Raw genomic sequence first — 17,403 nt, forward strand, 5'->3', positions numbered from 1 at the left:
TTTCTCTCTTGCCTCTCGTCGAGATCGGTGTTAGGTGTTTGGCTATGTGCTTTTGAAACTCGTGCGCATTTCTAATATCAAAGGTGTAATTGTGCACCGTTCAAATTGATTGATGGTAAAATGTGTGTAAAATGCATCGTTTAGCCAACGATACGTGTCCCCGACTATTTTGCTACTGCTACTGCTACTGCAACTGTATCTTTAATCAATATCGAAATTATAATAATTATCTAAAGGTGAAAAATTAATAAGCATCGTGCTGGGCGTACGAAGGAGTGAAGTCAATTTTATTTCTATAATAACAACAGTTAAACTAAAAAAAACACACACACAACAACAACAAAAATGCATTTATGAACATATCAAATACATCGATCAATGAACGTCGAACGTTAAATATCGCTCGCGAACAACTGATAAATGGCTCAAACATTATGTGGATGTGTGCAACGCTTGGAATTTGTTTTTATTATATTTCTTCATCTTTGTTTTGTTTTTTTTTTTCACTCTCTCAACGTCACACAAAATAGAAATCAATCATAAAAGTGTTAATTGCCATGTAGAGTAGAGTCAACTGTCAACTTTCCGATCCGAAGCAACCTGCCTGTCATTGCTTTCATTGAGGCAGAGCCAGAGATATGTACATCACACAACATGCGCATATTTCCAAACTGTTCACTGACCGCTTTATTTTTCTTCGACTCTATTCAAATTATATTTGCATAAATCCGTAATTATTTTTGCACAGATTATGACCGACGATCATTTTTACAAGTGCTTAGGTTCATTCGCCGATTTAATTTCGTTTAAAAACGCAATTTTTGCCGTCGTCGACATCATCATCATTGTTATTGTTTACACTGACACATCGATTTACCTTCATGAATATATGATGTCATAGACCACACTACCATTAATAGGCACAAAAAAATAATAATAATATATTAAATTGACGATGATTTTACATGTTGCGTTGTTAATATAATTTGTTTTGCATTTTGTGATGCATGTAAATCGCTCAGTTCCTACATTAAAATCAAAACAAATTGATACAACATTGAATATGACACGATGATGTGTTTTTTGGTTTTGGTTGATGATTTTATTAAAGTGTTTTCCAAAAAGAATTTCGTACATTTTTTTTTTGATTGGTTAAATAGAAAAAAAATGGGAAATTATCAATTAGAGTATAAAATTCAATGTAAATAGCATCTATTTACAAGAACCGATCTTTAGGATGATATTCGACGGGAAAACGAGTAAAATGACTTTTTTTTTTACAAAAAGTCGTTGAGTGAGCATGTATGTGTTTTTCTGGAGGGGCATCGTTTCTTTTACATTCACTGTTAATGGTAACAAAGATAGCTTTTTTTCGGATAATTTTTTAGCTCGAGATTATTTAATAAACGTAACCATCTGAATTATAACGTTGTGTATATGCTTGTTGACTGTATGGCAATCCGATGACTCCAGTACTGTATCCGCTATTATATCCGGCTGCGTTATTTAAGCCGTTGTAGCCAGTGTAGCCAGTATAACCGTTATAGTTGTTGCTGTGGTAATTATTGTATCTGTATGGTGACGATGAAGATAAGCCGTCATAGGCGTTGTAATTGTTGTATCGGTTGTTGTAGTAATTTGGGTAGGAGCTTCCATAGGCACTTCCATAGGCACCTCCATAGGCACTAGGGTTGTATGCTCCAGTGTTGTATGCTCCAGTGTTATATGCTCCCGAGTATCCTGAATTATAGTTGTTTGGATATCCCAAATTATTCAATGGCCGATTATAAACGTATCCACTACCGCTGCCGAATGCCGTGTTAAATCCACTTCCACTTGGATTATTGTATCCACTTCCATAGTTGCTATAGCTGTATGGGCTTGCAGTGCCATCATAACCTGGAGAGAAAGAAGATAAAATTCAATATCTTGAGAAATTTTCTTATATCATACAAACACTTCAAATCTTATTAAAACTGAACGAAAACACAAAGCATTCATGGGTGTCCAATATTACAAAGAGATGCTATTTGTCAAAGGGTTAAAATTGAATCGATACAGAAAAAAATTGAAAAGAAATAACGATAAAAACTTGAAACCCATTGATATCAACATACACACACACAAAAAATGCGTCATTGTGAGTCCAATCAATTTTGTTTGCGTTGAAAAATCGTTTGTTTTCATAAGTGCGCTTCAAATTGTATTGTTGTAATAACAAAAATTCAAAAAAAAAATCGAGAACGTACGTATTGTGTATTCAATTTTGCGTTACCGCCAAAACTATGCTTATTATAAGCATAAAAAGTGATTTTCCATTTCGAAAAAAAAATGAATAAAAAAATCATTTTTTATTACCACTGTATGCTTGGTTGCCATATAAACTGTTGCCATATGCAGAGTATCTGCCGTCATTATATCCGCCCGATCCATAGCCCGATCCATAAATCCAACGTTTTTCCGTTTTTTTCTCTGCAACTTCCTCGGCTAAAGCAACGCTCAACGCGACGAATATCACTGCCTATAGTTTTTTTTGTAGTTTAGAAAATTGAAACAAAAATAAAATATGCCATTATTACACCCGAAAGAAATGTCACTTTATCATTTTTGGAATAAATTTAAAAAAATGTCAATATTGTATTCAAAAAAAAAAATTATCAATTTTCGTGAAACACTTGCGCACGAAATCAATTTCAGTTTTGAGCGAAAAAAAAATATTGCACATCTAAACTCACCAACACTTTCATTGCTTCAATTGACTTTACACGTTTGTGAGGGAAAATGAATAATTTATCTTAAACAAAAATTCACGGAGACGTTTTTGGAAATGTGTTCCGAGATGATTCTTTGCTGAATACTGATTCGATAGCAGCCAAGACATTTGTTTTTATAGTAATCAGCCACATCACACAAAAAAATATAGGCGGGTGTATTATTTTGTTTTATTTGTACTTGAACTTATGTAAGCGCGGCTGCAAAGAATAAGTATTTTCATAAGCAACAGTAGAGCAGCAGCAAAAAAAAGCACAAACGACGTGGCAGCAGCAGAAGCACCAGCACAGAATCGCAATAATATGTGTTAGCATATTCGTGTACGAATAGTCCAATGAGCACAAAATCTCGTAAATAAACTCAAAATGATTTGTTAAGCGAAATCATTACATGCTATCCTGCTTCATCCGCTGCACTAACAATCATCACACGGTCGAGACGAAAACTGAAACGAAAACGAAAAAATATATTGTGCACAAAATTTTGTGTGTGTTTTTTTTTCTTCAATTTTTAAATAAACAAGCATGTAAACAATGCCTTTATTTCATTTTGGCTAGTGCGTTATTGTCATTTGCTGCTTGATTCATTTCAATTCGGTGCCTTGTTTTTTTTTTCGTGTGTGTCAATTGTTGTCATTTTACGCTACTTTTGTCTTTACGTGTAAATCAGCCCGGTAAACAAAGATATAATATACATGTTTCTATTTTATCGTGAAACCGCAAAGGTATGCACATAAAGTTAGTCATTCTCAAAAGTTCCATGGTTTTTTCTGAATGCGATCGGTTCTTTGGTTGTGTTAATGATGAAACCCCTCTCACATCTTTAAAGGCACAACAATGTGAAACTTCTAAAACCGTATGTTTAATCGGTAAAACTTCTGAAACCAAAACCACGGCATGATCACAATTACCATGGAACCTTTTAAAGAAGAGAGAGACAAAAAAAGAAACAAGCCACCGAAATTTAAATAGCAAATTCAAGCATTAAAAATTGATTAGATCGGATTTGTGCGGTCAATTATTATGTCAAGATTATATTTTATTGCAATATATTCAATTTTGAGTAGACAAAACAAATCGATTAGATACGATTCGCCTGATTCATCTTAAATGGAACGCGTGTCAATTGATTACTTTTCCGAATATGGAGATAATTTTCGATGGTGACAAGATTTATTTGCATTTGATTGTTATCTTTTGTTCATACATTTATGGGTCCTGTTCCAACGTCCATCAATCATACAAATGTATCTTTATTCAAACAGCAGACAGTAAAAGGGTGTTAAATCAGATTGTTCACATAAAATCAATAAATCATAATAGCGATTGTTTTAAATCCCACCATCCAAGCATTTATTCTAAATAGCATAGAAAGCCTCAAGAATGTTAATTTTACCTCTTTTAAGTTCTTGGCTTGATTTTAAAAATCCAATCGACCTTGGTTACCATCATGAAACCAATATTATTGATTGGTTGTATAAACAAATTTAATTAAAAGTGAATCATTTGTGTGCCAAACAATAATCTGTGGTAAATTGGAGCTGATGTAATCGCTTGTTGTTGTCATTTTAAAATTCTTTAGCACAATGCGCTGAATTCAATTAAACTCGACATTTGTAGTACGTCCGTAAATTATGATGAAACACAGACACAAAGACAGAGAAAGAGATGAAGAAAAGAAGACGTTGAAAAAAGAAACACAATTACAGTGAATAGTAAAATGTTTCCAAGCGGAACGTGTTGTGTCTTGCCGACACTTTACTACCGCCACTAAAATGCGTTGGGCGTCCCAATTTGTCGAAGAAGTATCTAACAAAATCTGTCGAATAAACCATAAAAATAAGTATTAATGATAATAATAATCATAAATGAGCGACATCATCGAATATGCTCCAATGCGTTGTGATTTCAATTTTTGTATTCTTTGTCTATCTTCCTCCATGTCTGTTAATTATGTATCTATAAATATATTTCCATTCTTAGTTGAAGCTTAATAAGAAATCCATTTAAAAAAAATAGATGTCACACAATTTTTTTGGCAACGTTGACAGGAACTAATTTGGTGTAATATTGTTTTCCGATTTATTGACATATTACAATAATAAGAATGACTTGAATTGTATGTTGCGAAATTCAGATGACACCGCAGCCTACACGGTAAGTGACCGACAACGCAAAAACAAATGAAAAATAAAGCATTGAATACTCTCTGGACAGAGTCAATTGGAATTGAGACAAATTTCATTCACTTGTCAAGCACACAATAACACAATGATAAGGATCAGTGACATACGATGTAACTTAAAACGAAACCGCCACTTGTCATTTTCTTCATGCCTGGCATGCCTCGTAGGCTACTAAATTAATTTTTGCGTTGTGTTACCAACACAACATGAATTTGCTTTTGGATATTAGCACCACATTTCGATCATCATGATGAGGTTTTTGTTTTTTTTTTTTGATGGGCGACCATCTGAAGTTCAGAGCAACAAACAATATCACTATATGTTTGCAATAATTTGATGTGCGTCTCCAAAAAACAAATTGTCCCTTTATATGCTTAGCCGCCTGTCATATCTTATCTTTCATTTGCGAGCGACACAGAGCGAGCGAACAGGCGAGAGCACATTTAAGACAGAAACATAAATTAATATTCGGTACACGCATTGAAGACATCATCCGCTCTGTTTTTTGGTGCATGCGATGAATTGTTAATAAATACATTTTTACTAAAAGCAAAAGACACCGTCCCTCACATTTCATTCTGAGAAGCAACAACAACAGCCAACAGCACCACACATAAAAACCCGAGCAAATATTTTGTATGTCGGTTTAATTACTTTGTTGACGCGCGCACAGGTAAATAAATGGATTCAAATGTTCAAGTGTCAATGAAAAATTATGCAATCATCGTAAAAATGTTATTGTCTATTCGAGTGTCCGACCTTTTTTGTTCGTTCGTCTCGCACGCTATTGATTAAAATGAAAAATTATGACAATTAATTGTGTGAACGATAAATAACAAGATGAGAAAGAAAGAAAGAGAGAGAGAGAGAGAGAGAGAGAGAGAGAAAAGCAACAACACACGGGAGATGACGCAGTCGAAGCCATTCTGAGTTGGTAACAACAACAGTAATGGTATAAAATCAATTTGAAAATAACTAAAATGTCTGTATAACATAAATGGAACTCAACATACATAAAATAAAGAACAAAATTGCAATTGGCTTTGCTACTGGCCATTCTACCTGGCAATGACGATCGACCACAGCGGTTCTCACCAAGTGAAAGAACGTTTTAACTAAAATATAGTAAAATATTGAATAACAAAATCTCATGCTGTTTATATGCGTGCAAAAACCGTGGTGCAAATGGAATATTTGGTAAATTTTCAATAAAAACACATACACGCAACCATTTTATGCGATTCATTTTGCTAAATTTAGATCAAAGCCATATACACAGTATCCACATACTTTTTTTTCGTCTTCGATGTCACATTTTACGATGGAGTGAATCAAGTCAATGGTCCTTGTATTTTGGCTATTTTGTTTCATCCTTTTCGATGGGTCACCATTTTCATTGAATCACATTTCCTTTGAATAATGTGCGAATCTCTATACCATGCGTGCTCTCTCTCTCGTCGGGGGTACATTTTAATGGTGCGATTGTAATTCAAGCGCACAGCATGCAATCAACACATTTGAGTACATATTTTATTGGGGAAACTCAATCAGCTGCATATTGCTAAAGCCAACTGAATCGATCGATTCGGTACCGATGAACCAGAGAAAGCTTCGAAGGTGTCAAACATACAATCATTTACAAAATGAATACATTGTTTTTAAAGCTCTGATTTCAATTTTCAGCCAAAAGCAAATGCAAAACAGAGAACTGACTCAGTCACACGGAGCTCGAGAGAGCTCTTGGCATTTTGTTGAAACGTGAAAATGAAATGTACACTATGTGAATATATTCAAATTACAACTGACAGGTACAACCCTATACAATATCTGTTTTCTCTTTTCCTCCCCTCCTTTCATCTCCATCTCTCTATCTCACGTATTTCTTTGCACAAATTGCCATGAATTCGATTACAAATGAATGAAACAAATTTTGTATAAATGCTGGTCAAAAAATATGCAAACTAAAATGGTGAGCGAACGAGAAAATGTGAGAAAATGTATGAGCCAGAATGGCGAGAGAAAGAGAACGATGGAATACATTTTATGCAACGGAATTACAGTGCACGTGTTTAATCTTCTGGACACAAAGCCATTTATTGAGACACGTTTCACTTGTTCTTTCCATTTTGTACGTCTTATTTCAATTAAATAATCATGCTCCAAAGTGTCTTTCTGTTGTAATGTAATTTGCACTAGCGCACGCAATGGCAAAATTGTAATAGATGCCATGGCTTTTTTGAGCTACAATGACAACAATAACAGCAGCACCAACACAAAATTATTGTTTTACATTCAAATAGAGTATTTGAATGCTCAAGAGTTTGTGTATATATATGGTGTTGTGTGCGTCCGTCCTCCCTCTCAGGTATGAAGCAACATTCAATTTAAGAACAAACAGCAATTGTACACATGGTACAAGTAGCCAATTAGAGTTTTCATCTTTCTATGCTTTGCGTTGGAAGATATTGTGCGTTTGGCATGGCATTTCTACGCCACAATGCCAGCATAATAACGCGCATTTAATGCAAAACGCTTAATTATCGTCATTATAATAAAATGTTTTTGTTTGTTTCAGTTTCACTGTTTGTTGCTGTTTTCTGAGATGTTATTGGCGTCGTGCATTTTTGCACAGTCAATTTAGATAACACACATATTCGAAATTGTGCGAGTGAAAGAGAATTTCATAATGAGAAGTATACGTTCGGTCCATTCGTCGTTGATGGTGGTGGCCGATGGCACTAGAAAGCCAAACTGTACTGGATACAATCTAGCTTCCGCACCATTTATGATATAATCTAAAAAGTCGTTTGTGTCACTTAGTTTATTATACAAGCATTTTTTTTTGTGGGTCAAGGTGTTGGCCAAAGTCTGAAATACACTGTGCTTGTTGTTGATGCGCTTTCCGCTTCGGAAACTTTTTATTTCACCATAATTGAATGTGAAACTACGAAATTCATTTTTTTTCTTCTATCTCCCTTCAAATTTAATTATTGTGGGTTAAACTGCATGAAGAATGTTTTTTTTTTTAAGTTATTTTTCATTTTCATCAGTTTCCATGGAATGCGATACAATCAACATTGAGCTTGAGTCGCATCGTACACACGTATTTTGCATACTAATTGGTTGAAGAACATAAAATGTGCACACTCGGCGCTTTTTAATCAAATTCAAATGATGTGCAAACTGCATAAATTTGCTCTTACTCTTAAAGTGCCATACACATTCAATCTTCAGACAAAAGAGTTTTCGCATCTTTTGTTTCGATGGGTATGTACTCTGTACAGAGCATACAGACACAATTTTGTAAGACAAAAGAGACGCTCCCATGTTTTGTAATTTTCCCTTTTCTTAAACGCTTTTATTCAAAAATCCACTGAATTCGCAAAATTTTCAAATATTCGCAGTAACACCAACTACACGAATCGGTTCAATATTTTTTCGATGGTTTTTTTTTTCGTGCGCGAAACGTGATGTGTTTTCCAGTAAAATGTGAAGAATAAGCGCCAAGTGTAGCTTGCTTGTGCCATGCGGCGATATATTTCATGGGATATTTATTAGTTTCTCATCCGATTCATTAGAGCCATTCAACGGATCTTGATAACGAAAACTATCTCATATCGTATTCATCATCAATCGAGCATTGAATATACACTTAAAGTGAAGTAAAAAACACACACACACACACATACATTCAGAGTGAGAGAAAAAAACGACGACAATGGAAATTATGACAGCGCAAAAATATAAAACAATTCAAATACAGTAATTCAACCATGTGGTTTTAGCTCTATGTACATTGTTTTTTTTTTAAATGTTTTTTCTTCATCTTTTTGCAAGTAGAAACTCTTGATTTTGTTTGCATACTACAGAATACAGATTTATCGAAGTTTTCCATTTATATATTGTATTTTTTTTTAAATAATTATATTATAATATTTCAGATGGAGTTTTTCACATTGATTTTATTGAATTTGGTTTCACCGCATTGTTGGAACTTTTTTCATGCTATATCGACTCTCTTTTTTTATTTCTTTCTGTATCTCTCTTGATAAGAAGTTTTGTTGCTGTTGTTTTTGTTGTTGTTGTTTGAAGCTCTTGATGCTCACCTTTTCCCATCTCGATTAATGTGAATTGTGAATTTTATACGCATTCCATTCCATAGATGTTTTCAATCGCGATACGCGCGATGTCAACTTCGGTTGATGTGTTTGCCGTGTGCATTTTGTCGTATACATTATCACATAAAATGTGACAAAACGGGCAGAAATAAAAACAAACGAAAAAAAATATATAATGTAATGATGTCATAAAAAAGGAACAAGAAAAACGAACGAAACAAACGTTTTAACTGCAAATATTACGACGAGAACGAAGACAACGACATCGACAAATAACAACAATGAGTTAAGAGCACGGAACTATAAATTTATATGCGAATAGAAATAAAATGAAGACAACGAACGACATATTTTATCAGAACGAAACTGAGCAACACTGTGTTCGCCTGGTGTGTGTGTGGTTTTTATGACGTTTTTAGCTTCATTGAAACTTGATAGATAGCATCCAGTAAAGAGTGAAAAAAAATGTGGCAATTTTGCGTTTGCTATTTTCGTTGTTATTAATGACCTTGACTTATAACGGTACGCTGGTCAAGTATGCTATTTTGTCGCAAAATCGTAGACTAAAAGATCTCTAGTGATCCATAAGGTAACGTATCAGTTGAAGGTACGTGACAATCTTTGCACCATTGAATCTAGCCATTTCATTAGGCGGCAATTCATTTTTACCAATTAACATGTCTCTCAGGTTACGTAAATTACATTATTCAGTGAGACGTTTTAAACGAATTGAAATGAATTTTGAGACCAGTGCCTATAGATCAACCAGAAATATGAATTGTGTGATGTTTATGCATTGTAGCATGATTATTATGGGCTCGTTCATTATTTACAATAAATTCATCAAACAATCGACGTTACGATTATCTTCTTTGACATTTTCAAAAGAAGAGATGATTTCGGTAACAATCGACATAAATCAAAAATGCACGCGCGACTGACGTAGGAGAGCGAAAAATTGTTTATTTATCTGTATTAAGCGCACGTTGTACATCGTCTTTATGTATTGCATTGTTACTCTATTCTAAACGTTAAACATAGTCATTGGTTTTTATTTCAGCATCGCTATTTTGACATAATTATACGGTAGAATAGCAAATCGAACACAATTATCCACTTATCAACATATATATTTATAAATTCGTATTTGCGTGGCATTTACGCCGTTTTTCAAACATATTTTTAATCTATTGACCAACAAAATTGGCTAGATTTGTTATTACTTTTAGGTAACAGCTGGGGCAAAAAAAAACGCTTAACATTTCATTAATAAATAAGAATGATTTTAAGAGTGAAATATAATTGATCCGTCATCGGTGTATCACGATTTAGGAATTATCTGCGATTTTAATTTTAAGTTTTCAAGAATTCTGACAGACGGTTCAATTTATTACGATTAGTTTTATTTTTTCGGTTGTTCAAAGTTTGAAGTGGTTGCACATTTGCGAGAACCTAAAAACGTCAATTTCGAAAAACATCAAACACGAAAAAAGAAAACGAATTTTAATCGAATAATTTTCCGTTCAAAATATTTTTTGCATGTAATCTTGTTTCGAATTTGTATTTTGTTCGCACAATTTTGAATCGCATTTTTTCGTTTGTTAATTTAATTAACAGAACGGTGTTTTCGGTACCATTGACCTTGACTAACAAAAGGTTTCTCGTCGTTGAACTATACATTACAACAAGAGACAATTCCAATTTTGTCGTCGCAAACAACAAATCTCTCGCGGTATCACAATCATTTTATGCTTTTATTTTATATTTGTTTCTTTTTTTTTCGGTATGGTAACAATTGCTTACACTAATTGTAAAATTGAATGTTTCGCATGACTGAAACAAGCCAAACCAAGAACAATCATTTCCTTTGAAGACTTGTAAACAAAGTACAAATTTTTGCTTTTATGATTTTTGAATTCAATGATGTTACTACCGAAAATAAAAGATATAATAAAACGCAGCAAAATAAATAAGTCTGTGTTCAGACACGTGTTAAAATTAACGACATTGAATATTTCTCTTTCCTTATAGTTTATTTTAAATCGCCGTTCAATTCAATGTAAGTCATTTATTTTGAATGAGATTTAAAAATTTGAATTATTATTATTTTCTCTTCTCAGATTTTCAATTTTTGAACGAATCGAATGAAATTTGGGCGTCTCCATCGGATGGAGCTTCATGGTATTGTGCTTTGTGAATAAATAGAACATACTCTTGTGTCAAATTGCATTGACAATATGTGAATTTTCTGTTTAATGGTTAGGTTACGCAAAACAATCGTGTTATTTAGTCTTTGGAAAACCAGCAGAGAATCACAAACCGGCCGAAAGTAAAAGTTGGTTATTTAGTCAAAATGTCATTTCCCGATAAATCCGCCCGATCAAAGTGCTGGGATGCACGTGACAAATACTGGGAATGTCTCGACAAATACGCGCCAGAATATTCATCAACCAGCGGCCAAGACGGACCAAGTGAATGTGCTAAACTTCGAAAATTGTACGAAACCAGCTGTCCTGCACAATGGGTCAAACATTTCGATCGCAAACGAACATACGAACAATTCAAGGAAAAAATGAACTCTGGCTACGATCCAGTTACACAAGAAAAACTCAACAAATAGGCATTTAATTAAATTGTTTCTTATTGTAATAGCATTTCATGTGAATCATACGATAACAACCAACAAAAAATTATATAAATAAAAACCAGTAGGCGCTTAGTTCAATGAGGAAAAATTGAATAAAAAACACAAGAAAGTTTTATCTTTTGAAAATAAATAAATTGAGTGTTTATTTCAGAAAAATTCAATCATCCGTTCTTTCTAGCTCTTTCTATAAAATACGATTGCGACCATCGCTGTAGCTGCTTTTCTCACGTGCGTGTGTCAAGATGCATTGTAACAATGTGTCGACCTGCAAATGAGGTGATATCAATATCTGATATTTCAGAGTAAAATGCATGCAAATCTTACCTGGCACCATAACAAGTCCCAGCATGCGTTCATCGCCACCGCTTTTCGTGTATTCCGAACAAACACCCAAAATCACATTTGCATCGGAATCCGTACACAAGAAAATTCCGATAAGAATACGACCGTCGGTCATAACAATGCGCATGGAACGATACAGCCACAATTGTAATTTGGCTCGTCCGGGTGTGATTTGTTTGTTTTTCACCGCTCTTTCGATTTCATTTCGTTCTTGTGTCAGTGTGTCATTTGCATCAAAATCGTAATTGTAATTTTCCATGTACATTTTATTGTCTTCGCGACTAATCGATTGCTCATCCTCACAGTCAACACTTGATTCTTGAGATATGCTCGGCCGTGCTGCTTCAATTGGATTTGTATTGCTTGTCACTGTTTGTGATGTTGATGGATTTTCTACACTCGCAACGGCACTTTGTTCGGAATCCATACTAAAAGATTTACAAACTTTACAAAAAAAGAGCTATTTCTATTGCTTAAGACGAGAGATATCATACAGTCAAATTTGTGCTTGAAATTTGTTTTCTTTTGCCTTGTGTCAACTGTGTGACAGATGTCGTACGATACATGTGAGAGTGCGTTCCGAAAATACAATAAAAACTAAAACGTTCATTTTTTTTTTCTTCAAATATACAAAGCAATGTAAAATATATATATATTATTCGTTCCGAAAATATTTGATTTTATAAATTAAATAGTTAATCCTTTGAAATTAAATTGATAATTGTTTTAATGATTCGATTTCCGTTTTCGTGATGCAATAAATTCAGGCATGGATCACGTATTTTCTCTTCAAGCAAAGACAGTAATTCCTCACGAAGATACTTCATCATTTCAGCGACCTGCAAACAGTCAAATCAATTAGTTTTTTTCCTCTTTTCAATTGTGAAAAAAGATGTGATTTACCTCAAGTGATTCGGCTTGCATGATAATCCAGTCGTCAATGATGAGTATAAATTCACCGCCGTGCATTTGAATGCGAATGTTACGGCCGGAAAATAAAATCAACGGTAATAAGGCAATCATCGTACAATCACGAATGTAAATTCTCGATGTTTTTATTTTTTCCTGATAGACCAAAAATGGCGATGAATAATGACCCACTTCTGAGTTAATGGAAGACGGATGAATATTTACATAGCCATCTTGGCTTGTTTTAAACTTTAACTCGCTAGCTGACGGTTGACGCGGCACTGCTCCGCCTGCTGTCATTGTGAAATTCTTTTCTGGTGTAAACACTTTTACAACATTTGGATAAAGTGCAGCACACAATAGCGATGATAGTAATCGAAAATTTTCACCATTGGCGTTCATGTTCTGACCACTCAATTCAAGAATATTATCTCTTAGCTGAGCATTACGCCGGCGTGAATTCAAGTCGGTGGGCACAAATCCGGACGAAACCAATAATTCCAAGTATTGATGCTTTATTTCGATGATTGTTTCGAGCGTTTTGAATGATAAGTAATTCTCATCAGCATAAGCTCGACCAGCGTATTTACTTTTGTTATTTACTTCTAACCATTTTTTGTATGCTTTAAGAATCGTTAAATGATCACTATTACAAATGGCAAAACTCTTTTTTCGCTTATCGGCTTCGTTTCGTTTATTGAACGGCGATACAAATGGTGATTTATAGCTTAAACATGCTGCTATCGTGAGTACGCTGTCCACACTCTGAAAAACCAAAAGAAACATTGATAAAAACAAAGTGTTGAAAGATCATCGATATTTAATGAAATTTACCTGAAAAATCGCACCAAATAACATCAATTTACCGATACGAACGTCAACCGGTAGTGTGGCTAAAATTTCACCCAACGCCGTTAAATTATCTTTTCCATCAAAAGCGCCAACATCTTCAAGACGCCTTATCGCAGACAGGACGGCTTCTTCACTCGGCGGCTCCATGATGTTGCTGATTACTTCTTCAATACGAAGTTCAGAAAAGTTTGGAAGTGTTTTGATTCGTAGTAACAGTTGTTCGAGTGGCACACGCTTAATTTCAGGTATTGGTTGGGCTAAAAAGTGATTATAAAACCGATGACTGGTGAATAAATGTATAGAGATACCGGGTCGAACACGACCCGCTCTTCCTTTTCGTTGTTGTGCATTTGCACGTGATTCCCACACCAAATCCAATGATTCCATATTTCGATTTGGATCAAATCGTTTCTCTTTCATTTGACCGCAATCAATGACGAAAACACAGTCGTCAATCGTCACAGATGTCTCTGCAATATTCGTAGAGAGGACAATTTTTCGTTTTCCATGCGGTGCTTTACGAAAAACTAATGCTTGTTCTTCATTTGTCAGCGTTGAATGAAGTGGCACAATTATGTATTTTCCAGCCCGTGGACTAAACACTGAACTATCGTTGAGCGTATCGTGCACTTGCTGAATCTCAGCAAAGCCGGGCAAAAATATCAAAATCGAACCTTCTTTTGGCCATTTTGAAACATCCACATCGACAATGTACCGAAGAATGGCCTCAATTAATTCGGAATTGATTTTCATTGGTTCCATTAAGAATAGTGTTTTGCATACGGCTCGTGAAAAGCCTTTGTATCGCGCATACATGTCGGCTAAGCCTAAATTTTCATCTCGAATACTCTTCGGCGGTTCTGAATTTGATGCTATTACATCGGCATATTCCAATTCGTCAACCAATTGCTTTTCATCGCTTTTATTGAGGCGTCGACAATATTGTGAGTCTGGTTCGAGTACATAGCCTGTAATTTAAATTATAAACGGTCAATATGGTTCTTTGTTTTAACATAGATAAGAAAGTATTTACCAGTCCGATCTAAAATATCTTCCAAAAATAATTGTTCAACGGGAAAAGTGCGACCGGGAATATCTAAATTCGGTGCACCTCTAAAATAATTCGAGAAAAGTGATGCGTTCAATGTGGCCGACATTAAAATGACACGAAGATTTTTTCGTCGTTTCAATAGATCTTTTAAAATGGCCAAAAGAAAATCGGACTCTTCGCTGCGTTCGTGAACTTCGTCGATAATAATATGCGTTACGGTTGATAAATTCGGATCACCCTGCAGACGACGCAATAATATTCCCGTCGTACAAAATGTAAGACGCGTTGCTTTCGATATTTTATTTTCCAAACGAATTTGATAACCCACAATATTGCCAATTTTCTCACATCGTTCGGCGGCAACTCGTTCAGCGACACCAATGGCACTCAGTCTTCTTGGCTGGGTACAAACGATATTCACTGGTTCGTTTTTATCTTTCGATTTTGTTTGCAGGCTTGCAAAATAATTGTCTAAAATAAATTGTGGCGTTTGCGTAGACTTACCACAACCAGTTTCACCACTGAAACACAAAGATTTGTTAACAGAGCCGTCAAATAAAACAAAAATTACTTCTTTGGTTTACCTGATCACAATCACCTGTGACGAGTCAATTGCATTCAGAATTTTCTCAGACATTTGCCAGGCTGGCAGCGTTCTTCTTGAGCTCATCATTTCTTTGTATGCACCGCTCGTCTGTCGTTTCGACAATAGTTGACAAAAGCTCAGGTCATCGCGTAACATTTGATTTCTATTGAGTTGTATAAATTCCGATCGGCCGGTTGAACCTTTTTTATAGTGCGATGGTCGTTCTTTAATTTCTTCGACTTCGTTTTCCATTTCATCTTCCACACTGAATACCGATTTTTTTGGGTCGGGAAATATGTATCGATCGTTTTTCAAAAAATCCATAATATCCTGTTCATTTTGAAGTAAATCGCCTATTGTATATACACTTGGCATACCATCGGTTGCCAAAATTTGAGCTTCTTCCAAACACCTATTTTTTAATAAACATTTCAATTTTAAATAATTTTTTATTAATAATTTTAATATTTTTATTACCGTCGTGTTATTCGTAAGCATAGCACTTTTGATATGTCTGGGCATATGGTTTTAACCGCAATCAATGGCGTCTCATACGGATATAAATTACCTTTTGGAAATCTAAATTCCAAAAAGAACCAGTTTGTGTCCAAATTCGGATCGGCTGACGTTTTATTTGCTTCAATTTCATGTGAAAATCGACAACGATTACCGTATTTACATTTACCTAAGGGGAGAATCACAAAAGAAGAATCGAATTAATTTAAAATAATCGAAAAATAATCGTAAACCAATCAATAATAATTAATAAGCAATTTTTAAGTGATTTGCCCCTAACATTTACCATTTACGGCGAAATTTTTACACTTTTCAATTTTTTTCGCTGCACCAGCACCGTATCGTTTCTTCTTTGCCTCCTCTTGTTCCATCAATGCACGTTTTTTCTGTTCGGATTCCGAGTAGATGAGCAAATGATCGACTTTAAATTTCAATAGCCAAACTTTGTTCGGTTCTTTCTCTTCGATAACATCCGATTCGTAGATTGATTTCAGCGCATCCATTTCGTCGGCACGCATTTCAATCGCTTCATTTTCACTAATTTCGGGCAGTGGTTTATTTTGATTGTTGAAAATCGACGGAAAATATTGTTTGTACAATAATTCTAGTGCGGCATCACTATCGCCATTGCAATGCTCCAATGCTTCGACACAATGGTTTATGTCAAATCCAAAGCTTTCCAATTTGGATAAATTTAATATTTTCGAACGATCCGTAACAGCACAGCCAGATTTTTCAATTCTTCGAACATCGGTTACACTTTGTACAACTAAATTGCCACGTTCTTCCCAGTATCCTTTCGTTAGTCGTGTGCCCATTTCTTTGTATTTTGATTTTTGGCTCAGTTGAAATGTTTGACCGCGAATGAATCGAAGTGTGTCCATAATTTCTGCCTTTGATCCTTCCGACAGACGTACTACTTGCAACTCCGATTTGACCGGAGCCTTCACAGAATCAAGGGGCCTCGGCTCATTCCTGATCAATTACACAAGAATTGCGAAATTAAAAATGATATCACTTTTATCTACGTTGAGGTTAGGTAATTTTCACTCATAAAATACAATTTTATTCAATGAATATTACTCGAAGTCATGGTACTTACGTGGAACGGGCATTAACTATTGGCCGAAGGAAACAATCCTCCAGCAACTGGCGACTTTCACCATCCATATCAACAACGATTTTTTTTTGTTGAACGCACGAAATCAAGTCACCTTCTGCACAACATACCTCTACTTTGTTTTGTATTACTGACAGCTCAACAGTTAAACGTCACACACATATTGGGTTGACAGCTGTCAGTTGTGTTCGGCTCACATTCGCCGTGAGGCAACGAATTCGCCGTAAGAGTTTTTGAATTTGAACGATTTGACTTCAATTTTCAAATATTTTTCTAATTTGATCACCAAATATTGATAGCATTAA

The 17,403-nt window shown here is 34.9% G+C and overlaps 4 protein-coding genes across 4 annotated transcripts; 1 reads left to right on the forward strand and 3 right to left on the reverse strand.

Annotated features, from left to right (window-relative positions):
• Positions 1–1,156: 1,156 nt before the first annotated feature.
• On the reverse strand, positions 1,157–2,853 carry LOC116342868 (keratin-associated protein 6-2-like). Its single transcript, XM_031770658.1, has 3 exons — positions 2,736–2,853; positions 2,359–2,521; positions 1,157–1,899 (listed from the first exon to the last, which is right to left on the reverse strand). Exons 1-3 carry the CDS (start codon positions 2,745–2,747, stop codon positions 1,400–1,402), a joined length of 675 nt encoding a protein of 224 aa, XP_031626518.1. The 5' UTR covers positions 2,748–2,853; the 3' UTR covers positions 1,157–1,399.
• An 8,468-nt stretch (positions 2,854–11,321) lies between these two features.
• On the forward strand, positions 11,322–11,839 carry LOC116342883 (cytochrome c oxidase assembly factor 6 homolog). The gene has a single exon (XM_031770674.1). It carries the CDS (start codon positions 11,429–11,431, stop codon positions 11,693–11,695), a length of 267 nt encoding a protein of 88 aa, XP_031626534.1. The 5' UTR covers positions 11,322–11,428; the 3' UTR covers positions 11,696–11,839.
• LOC116342882 (N-alpha-acetyltransferase 38, NatC auxiliary subunit) lies at positions 11,833–12,613 on the reverse strand. Its single transcript, XM_031770673.1, has 2 exons — positions 12,047–12,613; positions 11,833–11,987 (listed from the first exon to the last, which is right to left on the reverse strand). The coding sequence occupies exons 1-2, from the start codon at positions 12,489–12,491 to the stop codon at positions 11,947–11,949; spliced, it is 486 nt and encodes a 161-aa protein (XP_031626533.1). The 5' UTR covers positions 12,492–12,613; the 3' UTR covers positions 11,833–11,946.
• On the reverse strand, positions 12,583–17,216 carry LOC116342881 (putative ATP-dependent RNA helicase DHX57). Its single transcript, XM_031770672.1, has 8 exons — positions 17,081–17,216; positions 16,265–16,953; positions 15,940–16,147; positions 15,461–15,874; positions 14,859–15,397; positions 13,808–14,793; positions 12,968–13,738; positions 12,583–12,903 (listed from the first exon to the last, which is right to left on the reverse strand). The coding sequence occupies exons 1-8, from the start codon at positions 17,146–17,148 to the stop codon at positions 12,760–12,762; spliced, it is 3,819 nt and encodes a 1,272-aa protein (XP_031626532.1). The 5' UTR covers positions 17,149–17,216; the 3' UTR covers positions 12,583–12,759.
• Positions 17,217–17,403: the final 187 nt, after the last annotated feature.

The sequence above is a fragment of the Contarinia nasturtii genome, unplaced genomic scaffold (genome assembly GCF_009176525.2).
Source record: "Contarinia nasturtii isolate CC-2019 unplaced genomic scaffold, AAFC_CNas_1.1 Cnas_scaffold_928, whole genome shotgun sequence".
Classification (NCBI taxonomy): Eukaryota; Metazoa; Arthropoda; class Insecta; order Diptera; family Cecidomyiidae; genus Contarinia; species Contarinia nasturtii.